At 26.5% G+C, this 10,108-nt stretch overlaps 4 protein-coding genes across 4 annotated transcripts; 2 read left to right on the top strand and 2 right to left on the bottom strand.

Annotated features, from left to right (window-relative positions):
- Window positions 1-285: 285 nt before the first annotated feature.
- Window positions 286-989, top strand: DICPUDRAFT_40221 (uncharacterized protein; the record flags this gene model as incomplete). The annotated part of the gene is made up of 2 exons (XM_003292196.1): window positions 286-398; window positions 491-989. The coding sequence occupies 2 exons, from the start codon at window positions 286-288 to the stop codon at window positions 987-989; spliced, it is 612 nt and encodes a 203-aa protein (XP_003292244.1).
- Window positions 990-1,302: 313 nt separating this feature from the next.
- Window positions 1,303-1,903, bottom strand: DICPUDRAFT_40224 (uncharacterized protein; the record flags this gene model as incomplete). The annotated part of the gene is made up of 2 exons (XM_003292191.1): window positions 1,303-1,378; window positions 1,623-1,903. The coding sequence occupies 2 exons, from the start codon at window positions 1,901-1,903 to the stop codon at window positions 1,303-1,305; spliced, it is 357 nt and encodes a 118-aa protein (XP_003292239.1).
- A 724-nt stretch (window positions 1,904-2,627) lies between these two features.
- Window positions 2,628-6,687, top strand: DICPUDRAFT_156942 (uncharacterized protein; the record flags this gene model as incomplete). Its single annotated transcript, XM_003292195.1, has 2 exons — window positions 2,628-3,794; window positions 3,868-6,687. The coding sequence occupies 2 exons, from the start codon at window positions 2,628-2,630 to the stop codon at window positions 6,685-6,687; spliced, it is 3,987 nt and encodes a 1,328-aa protein (XP_003292243.1).
- A 1,458-nt stretch (window positions 6,688-8,145) lies between these two features.
- DICPUDRAFT_82858 (uncharacterized protein) lies at window positions 8,146-9,750 on the bottom strand (the record flags this gene model as incomplete). Its single annotated transcript, XM_003292190.1, has 1 exon — window positions 8,146-9,750. The coding sequence occupies one exon, from the start codon at window positions 9,748-9,750 to the stop codon at window positions 8,146-8,148; it is 1,605 nt and encodes a 534-aa protein (XP_003292238.1).
- Window positions 9,751-10,108: the final 358 nt, after the last annotated feature.

The raw sequence follows: 10,108 nt of genomic DNA, 5'->3' as shown, positions 1-10,108 counted from the left end.
ATTCTTTTTTTTATTATTTAATTATTTATTTATTTATTTATTTATTTATTTTTTTTTATTTTATTTATTAGTTGTTTATTTGGTTTTTATCTTTTATTTATTAATAAAATTAAATTAAATTAAATTAAATAAAACCTTTTAGTATTACACTATTATTGTTATTATTGTTAATATTATTATTATTTTTAGAAAAAGATAGAGGATTTATAATATTTAAAGATTAAAAAATAAAGAGATAAAAACAAATTTTCTAGAAATTAGTTAGTTTTTAAAATTTAATTAGAAATGGCCAATAATGAATTAGAAATGGTTGACGAGCAAAAATGGGAGGAAAGAATCAATAAAGTCAAGCAGGGTTATAAAAGAAATAGGGTTGTATTATGGATTAAGAGTAAAAGGTAAGATCAAACATTCATCATCATCATCATTATCATTATCATCTTTATATAACTTTAATATTAAATTTTATTTTTTTCAATTTTTATAATAGTCCTTTCCCATGGATCAATGTATTTTCATTTTTAGTTAATATTCCAATGTTAGTTGCACTTATTATTTTAACTGGTGTAAGATGGAGAAAAGAATGTTCATTTATTGGTACTTTTTGTATAATTTATATATTTATTTTTTTAGGTAATATTGCATACTCTTGGTATTTCCACAAAACTATGAAATTAAAGAAACCTAGACATTTTGTTAATATAGTTTCAGATTGTGGTTTCAGTTCATTCTTTTTATACACTGGTGTCTCTGTGGTCATTTTCATTATTTGTGAATATTTAAGAAAGGGTACCGAATACACTGAATGCTATAAAAACAATAGAGATATTTACGTATTATTAAGAGGTGCTGCTGGTATGGATATATTCTTTTTAGTTGGTTTCTTTATCATCAATTTCTTAAATATCATATTAAGTTGTTACAGATTACCAGACTTGGATTCAAGAACAAAAGCTAAAAAAGCTAAAAAACAATTAAATACCTATTAACAATAATATTAACAATAACGATAATAATAAAATAGTATCAAATTATAATTTTATAATCATCAAAAAATATTTATATATAATAAAAACAAAAAAAAAAATAAAAAAAAAAAAAGTAAATAAATAAAGGTTTATAATCCATGATTAATTATTTTTAAAATAATAATTAATACTTTTAAATATAAAAATAAATAAATAAATAAATAAATGAGTAGTTATAGTTTTTTTAAAATTTTTTTTATTTTTTCATTTTTTTTTTTCCAAAATCTATATTACTATTTCTGTTGTGTTATTATATTTATTATTATTGAACAATTTATCTTTCGCCTAACCATGAGTGAGAGTTTTCAATTCTTGCTAAAGTTTTGGTACCTCTTGATTTTTCTCTTGCTCTAAAATATTTTAAAAAAAAAAAAAGTTAATATTTTTTCATAGGTTTGTTGCTATGGTGAAAAATTATTGTTTTTTATATTTATATATGATTTTGAATATGTTATGTTGTGAGATTCTGTGTATATAAATATGTATATTCCGATGGTTTATTATTGGTAATTGTTATTATGTGTTGTTTGTATGTTATTTTTGTATGTATGTGTATGTTTTGAATATGCATATTGTTGTGTTTGATTTATTTACTCTTCTCTGATTGCTTCATAGTTTTTACAAAAATCATATACAAAATGATTCCATTTGAATTTTTTAATTGTTTTTTGTCTAATGAATCTTTGACGTGATGGTTTCATATGAGTGGCATCTTCATCATCTAAAAATGCTCTGTGATTTTCCCATTCGATTGGATCTTCTGGTTGATCTACAATTTGTGACATTGCTTTTTCATCTAAATAAAATTTTGGTTGATAAATTGGAAGTGGTCTAACTGCACTTTTAATGAAACCAACTTTTGATACTGATGACATTTTATATAATATATATAATATATATCAATAAATAATATATATAATTTCAAAACAACAACAAAAAATATGAAATGTAAAACACGAAAAAATTTAAAAAAAAAATTAAAAAAAAAAAAATTAAAAAAATAAAAATAAAAAAAAAAATAAAATTTAAAATTTTTTTGGTAAATGAAAAAAAAAGAAAAAAAAGAAATGAAAACAACAAATAAAATATAAGAGATAATATTTCTATTGATTTATTAAAGAGTAGTTTTTTTTTGATTGATGGTTCTTATTTGTGTGTTTTTATTATTTTAATATTTTTTTTTTTTTTTAATTTAATTTTTAAAAAAAATTTTTTTAATTTTTTTTTTTTTAATTTTTTTTTTTAATTTTTAAAATTTTTTTTTTAATTTTTTTTATTTCATTTCAATTCATTTCATTTATTTAATTTTTTTTTTATTTTTATTTTTTTTACATTTTTAGATTATTAAATTAATCACCTAAACGAGTTTTTCAAATATTTTTATAATCTTATAAATAATAAAAAAATAGTTATAATAATTCTAATGGATATTAGAAAATAAATCTTTGTTTTAATTTATATATGTATATTTTTATTTTCTAATGTTATATATATAATCATAACTACACATAAAACCAACACACATACACCCGTATTATATATATATATAAATCATATAATAATAGTACACTATTCTACTCCACCTTTCTATAATAAAAAATGGAAAAAGTAATAAACGACAATACAAATAAAGGTGAAGTAGAATTAGTAATACAGCAACAAACACCAAAACAACTACCTGGTACACAACAAATAGAAAAAGATTATAAAAAGAATAATAGTAATAATAATACTTTTGAATCAATTGTAAATGGTTGCGATGATATACTATCAGATAAACAAGTTCAATGTATATTAGATCAGGTTTTAAAGGAAGAAGAGGGTGAAGAAAGTTCATCAATAACAACCGAAAACACCACAGATACCACTTCAACATTTGAAAATAATAGTAAATCAATGATAATAGATGATGTATATTATAGTTTAGAATATGATTATGAAGATTATATCAAATATAGAAAAATTATTTCAAAAAAATTAGAAATTGAAAAGATCGAACAATACAAGCATCAAGAAAAACAAAATAGATTAATAATTTATCATCAAAAATTAAAAGAAAAAGATGACGCAAGGCTGATAATAGAGTCAAATAACATAATAAAAGAGAATAAAGTAGTTTTAAATAATCAACTTCAAGAAAAGACCCTACTTTTAGAAAAGAAGCTACAAGAGATCGATTCCATTCAAAAATATAATGAACAACTAAAAATACACAGGGAATTATTGGAGCAGAAAAGAAAAGAAAAAGAAAAGACTAAAGAAAGAGAAAGACAGGAGCAATTAGAAAAACAACAACAGCAACAACAACAACAGCAACAACAACAATTGGAGAAACAACAGGCCGAGCAATTATTGCAACAACAGACTCAAGCTGAGCAACAAATAATCGATGAAGAAGAGCAAAGTAATAATGGTAAAAAGAAGAGATCTAGGCCGAATGTAAATAGAGTATTTAGATCGCTTTTGACAGATGTGAAGGTGACAAAGAATAAATGGAATGGTCTCAAATATGAAGGTCAAGATGAATTATACGATCAATTAGATAACGTTTTAACTCAATTAAAGGATTTCTCTGAACATTCTTATCCGTTTCTTTCAAAGGTTAGACCATCCGAGGCACCAAATTATTATGAAATCATCAAGAAACCAATGGATTTAGGCTTAATTTCAAAAAAATTAAAAAAGTGTGAATACAATAGTAAATTTGAATTTCAATTGGATTTAAATTTAATATTTACAAATTGTAGAATGTATAATACAGATCCAGTAAGTTAAATTTTATTTATTGTGTTATTAATTAAATTATAAAATCAATATTAACATTTTTTTTTGTTTATAGTCTAGTAGAATGTATGTTAATCATGCCGAAGAAATGGAGAAGAAGACAAGAGAGCTAATGAAAAATGTTAGAGATTTAGATTTTACTACAGATTCAATAAAAGTAACAGAGTTAAATGGTGATCACCAAGATAGTGCTATGGATACTACGACAACCACAACGACAATGACAACCAACACCACTACACCATCTAAAAAAGGTAGAGCAAGTAAAAAACAAAAAACATCACCAACCACACCATCAGTTTCATCAAATACACCTCCATCTATTTCAACATCACCATTTACCCCATCAACTATATCATCATCAAATATTTCATCACCATCAACATCACCACCAGGTCCATTATCACCATTTCAAACTCCTCCTTTAGGTTCATCAAATCAGGTTGCCAATGAAAATGGCGATAGTTCAACTAATACCACCACCACCACCACCACCACCACCACCTCATCAACAACAGGTTCTCATGAAAATGGTACAGATATTGTAGATGAAAATGTTAGCGATTTATTAGAAAATACATTAGTCAAACCTATAGAGGAGGTCAAAGAATCTGAAGAGGAAATTAAAAATTCAATTACATCAATTGAACATCAATTAAGTCTTTTACCTTCAGAGGAGCAATTAGAAAGAGAGATTGAAGAATCAGAAAAGTTAATAGATGAAGATATTAAGTTGGACGAGTCAGAAATTATAGTAGACCCATCAGCATTATCATTATTCCCAATAACAGATTCTTCCTCATCTGAAGACAATTTATCATCACCTGAAGAAAGTGGCAGAAATAAAAATAAAAATAATGGCAACAATAATAATAATAATAATAATAATAGTAATAACGAAAACGAATTTTTTGAAGATGAAAAATCTAAAAAGATCAATGCATATAAAGAATTAACCAAAGATATTAGAGTTAGAAAGTTAAAGTATTTTATAGATCAACAGTCCTTGCCATTTAAAAAGCATGAGGCATTCATTAGAACTCCATATTTTATGAACTCATATTACAATTTAGACTTAATACAGCAACAAGAGTATAGTAATGATGGCGAATCAGAGCAAGAAAAATTGCAAAAAGAGGGATCTTCATTCAATAAACCAAATATAATATCACCATTACAAAAAATGGATCAAGACTTTATAGATTTAAATGTTGGTTTCTTTCCGGAAATTAGTCACTATTCAAATTGTATACCATCACTAAAATCAGATTATCTTTGTAAAAATTTATCACCATCATCAACAACAAATAACCAATCAAATTCATTAGAGAAACTATTAAAAGAGTCAGCTTTAAATAAAACCACCACATCCACTACCACAACAACAACCACTACAGCAGCACCAAACAAATTAAATAATGATTTGGCTCATTCAATTTTAACAAAATCAATAGCTAAATCAATAACTATGGAATCATGTTTACAGGGTATAACGCAAGAGACAATGCTGGTGTTTACCGATATTGTCGGATCATTTATATGTAAAATTGGTAAAATATTTAATACGCAATATTCAAACTATGGTTTACCTACATCAACAAAGAATCCACCAGAGCTTTTATTAAATTCATTGATCAGCAAGTTATTTGGTAATAGTTTAGGTATCTTGGCACTTCGCGATTATTTAGAAGAGAAAAAGAAGGGTATATCTTTTGATCCATTATTCGAATTAAATTTACAATATGAAAAAGAATTAAGAGAAAGCATTAAAAAGAATAAAATCAATAGTGGTTGTATAAAAGATCTAGATGTTATTATGAAAGAGGAAGAGGATGAGGAAGAGGAGCTACAGCAACAAGAGGAAAGTTTGGGTTTATTTGGTCATTATCCAAGACATATAGAGGAAGAAACCGAGTTTTCATTGTTTATCGACCCTAAACCAGTGGTCAAACAACAAAACCCCCCAAAACAAAATGCACACCAAACAGTAGCACCAACTCAAAATGTTGCAACCGATCCAGCACATTTCGCTCAACAACAACAACTACATCTACAATATCAAATTCAACAACAGCAACTAAAAATTCAACAGCAATTACAAATTCAACAACAATTACAACAACAAATTCAGCATCAACAGCAACAAAATCAAGATATTTTAGTAACTACCCCACAACTAGCTCCAACTCAAGGTTCATTAACATTACCTCAAACACCCCAACAACAAGGTCAAGCATCGAATCAACAATTCCAACCTATTTTTCAATCGATTACAAGTCCTGTTTCACCTACAGGTACTCCAACATTAAATCCAACTACTCTTTTACCAAATACATCAACATCCCCAGCTACAGCATCTACATCTAGCAGCACATCAACATCATCTAGCTCAACAAAAAAATCATCAAAAGCAAAAGAAAAAGAAAAAGAAAGAGAGAAAGAAAAGGAAAAAGAGAAAAAGAAAAAGGTTAAAAAAACAGAAACTAAAAGTAAAGATAAAGAGAGGGAAAAAGATAAGAAACACTCTCATTCTCACTCATCATCAAATACAACTGAACAAAACGCGACCCAATCATTAACCGGTGAAAGTATACCAACTGCTGATGCTAATAGTCAACACCCAATCAAAGAAAACTCTGATTCAAATAGTCATATACCAACATCACCAACACCCCATCATCCTCCTAAACCAATACCTCCAAATAAACAACACCAATCAACACCTCAACAACCACCAACACCTCAACAGCCATCAACACCACAACAAATAGATTTCAATTTAACATCATCAACAACATCGACTGCATCTTCTACAACTGCCGAACCAAAGAAGAAAAGAGGTAGACCCCAAAAACTAAAAACAGAAAATAAATAAATATTAATTTTAATTATTATTTATATAACTACAATTATATAATCTAATTTAAAAATTTATTAATATAAAAAAAAAAAAAAAATTTTTTCTTTAGAAATACATTTTTTTAATTTGTTTGATAAATATTTATTTTTAACTTTTAAATAGTTTATAATAACAATAATATAAAGCCTAAAAATAATAATGATGAAATGTTGATGGCTTGTTTTGAAGAGTCGTTTGAGCTACTCTCAGTATTTGGGTTTGAGTTTGATGATAATACAGACTCAAAACTATTGGATGGTCTTCCACTTGTTAAAACTGGCACTTCAACTGTATGATTCCAACCACCAGAAGTGGTTGTCATTGGGTTGTAGCCAGTAGTGGATTGATTCCAACCACCAGTGGTTGTCATTGGGTTGGTAGTGGATTGGTTCCAACCACCAGTGGTTGTCATTGAGTTGGTAGTGGATTGGTTCCAACCACCAGAAGTGGTTGTCATTGGGTTGTGGCCAGTAGTGGATTGATTCCAACCACCAGTGGTTGTTGAGGTAAATGGTGGATTTGTTGGGGCTGGGTGGGTATTATTTACATTGCATGATAATTGGTTATCTACGCTACATTGAATAATATTTGAAATGCACGAAATTTTATATCTAGTTGAACATGTGACAGAGCCATTTTTGGCTGAACAAGTAAAATCATCATTATAACAATAGGTATTACCACTACTCTTGCAAACAATTTTGGAATAACCACTATTTTCTACTAATAAAAGTGATGATGATGGATCATAGGTGCATGTAACAGAATTATCATCTGATGAGGAGGAATAAGCTTGAATTCCACTTAATAATAAGGTAATAAATATACAAATAAAAATATATTTCATTTTATATTTGTAGAATTGGTTGCACCTTGTGATAAAAATAAAGAAATTGAAAAAAAAAAAAGTTTTTTTTTTATTTTTTGTTTTTTTTTTTGATAAAAATTTTTTTTTCTCGATTTTCAAGGAAATATAATAAAAAAATTTTATTTTTTTTATTTCTAATTATAAAATAGACAATAATACAGCAGATTTAGCGATGGGCCATAATCGAACTTTTCAAATCTTCTATGGTTATATAACTGAACGAAATGTGTCATGTTTTTAATAGATGTACCACCCGGTTCTAAAGATATTATGGTAGAATTATTGTAGTATTAAATGTTTGTTGATGAAGACCAAATATAGATTCAATTAAAGAAGAGCATCAAAGTTTACATTCAGTGCAGAATTTTAAGAAGTGAAAACCAATGGAGAAAGGCATAAATTCATAACTTCCAAACTTTTGAAAGAGCTTATCCGTATGCAGTTTTTTAGATTTCCCCACTTTCATGTTTTAAATTATTTTTTTTTAATTATTTTTTAATTTTTATTTATTTCCATAAAATGAAAATTTAGATTTGAATAAAAAATTTAATTTCTTTATTTATTAATTAGTTGATTTGTCTGTAAGATAATTTATGTCTACATGAGAAGAACAAAACAATCATTATAAAAACAGCTATGATGATACCTATAGCAGCGGCTAAGAAATACCAACCAATTTGATTTTTGAGAGATGGGACACTGCATGATTCTGGATGATAGCTGGAAGGATTTGTACCTGGACCATTTAATACGGTTGGGTTAGATGGTGTGCATTTGATGCTTATTTGAGGATTATTATAAAAAGTATATTCATCCATATCTAAACCTTGATATTGTGTACCAAAAATAAAAATACTTCCACCACTTGAAGTGATAAAATTGGAAACTACAGTATTTAAAAATGATTCTCTTATTACGAGGCTAGAGTCTTCTTGATAGATAAGCGAGCTAATGTTGAATGTATCTTTTGTTAAATGTTGATCAAAAGGATTACCATTGTTTACATTTAAATAAGTTCCTACAAAGGTTGCCATTACAGAGTCTAGTGAAAACATGGATGTTGATGAAGAGCTTGAACCCTCTCCGATTGGAAAGTTGGTTGAAAAATTGCTACTATCAACGAAGAGATTAGTATAGCCAAGAAATTTAAAAACAGGTGAGCTGCCAATAGAATATGTGTTAAATTCTATATTATCAAATAGAACATCTGAACTTCCATTGAAGAAAATAACTGGCCACATACTAGAAAAATAGTGAAACAAAGAATTTGAAAGTGTAACTGAGTTTTTTGGGGTGCCAATAAATGTAAGGGGTAATGTGTTGTTTATTAAAGTTGAGGGGTATGAAAGATCTATAGTTTCAAATAAACAATCATCAATTAAAAGGTTATATGGACTATGGCTGTTAATTGTTGATATCAAAGCTGAATCTATGGCGGATACTGAGATATTAACAAAGCTACTTGAAATTATTTGGATATCAAGATTTACCAAACCCCCAAACTTAAATATCATTTCAGAATAGCCGTTGCTCATTACACCATAATAATCTGAATTGATCAATGCTGTACTTTGATTACCGGTGAATGTACAATTGAAAATTTCTATCTGTGTTAATGATTCAACATTTGGGGTGTTAAAATCTGAACATGTTGAATACTCTACATTATTCAACAATAATGGAAGAGGTGCTGTTGTATTTTGATTGTCATACAAAATAAATTGAATACCGCTAAATGTGACCGATGATGTTGCTAAATTGGCATATTTATTAAGAGAAGGGTTGGTCCATGGACATATAATCGGTGGATTAATTTCGAAAAATGTTTGATTTTGTTGAAAAACTACTGGCCCATTGGTTTCATTAGCTTGAAGGGTTAAATTGTAACCAAAAATGTTTAAAACTGTATTATTTTCTTGGTAGGTTCCTGAAGATATATCTAATATTAGTTGTGGCAATGTTGTTAAATTAGTATTTATATTTAAACCACTAACAACATTTTTTTGATATGATTCTATGGCTCCATGAACTGAAAGGCATGCTCCATTTTGTTCAAAACCACACATTGCAATATTATCATTTCCATTTTTAGAAATATATAATATTTGTTGGCAACTTATTTCTGAAATTAAAAAAAATACATATAAAAAAATTGTAAAAATTTTATACATTTTATTTTATTATTATTATTTATGATATTCTATTATTAATAGATGCTTTTATTAATATTATTTTTATTTGTTACTTTTATAATTTATTATTTTTATCGAAAGTGTATAATATTTTTTTTTATTTATACTTTTTTTTTTGCATAAAATAGATTTTTTTTAAAAAAGATATGATTTTATAAAAAATCAGGATATTATATCCCCTATTATAAAATTATTATTAAAAATAGACATCTTTATTATAAAATATTGAATAGCGAAATAATGAGACACCTAAAACTTTTTATTTTTAAAAAAATGAAATTTTTTCAATAAAAAAACAATAAATTTTAATAAAAAAAAAACAAGATAAATTTTTTTT

Source organism: Dictyostelium purpureum, assembly GCF_000190715.1.
Source record: "Dictyostelium purpureum unplaced genomic scaffold DICPUscaffold_328, whole genome shotgun sequence".
In the NCBI taxonomy this organism is placed as follows: domain Eukaryota; phylum Evosea; class Eumycetozoa; order Dictyosteliales; family Dictyosteliaceae; genus Dictyostelium; species Dictyostelium purpureum.
This window is presented reverse-complemented; position numbering and strand designations above follow the sequence as displayed.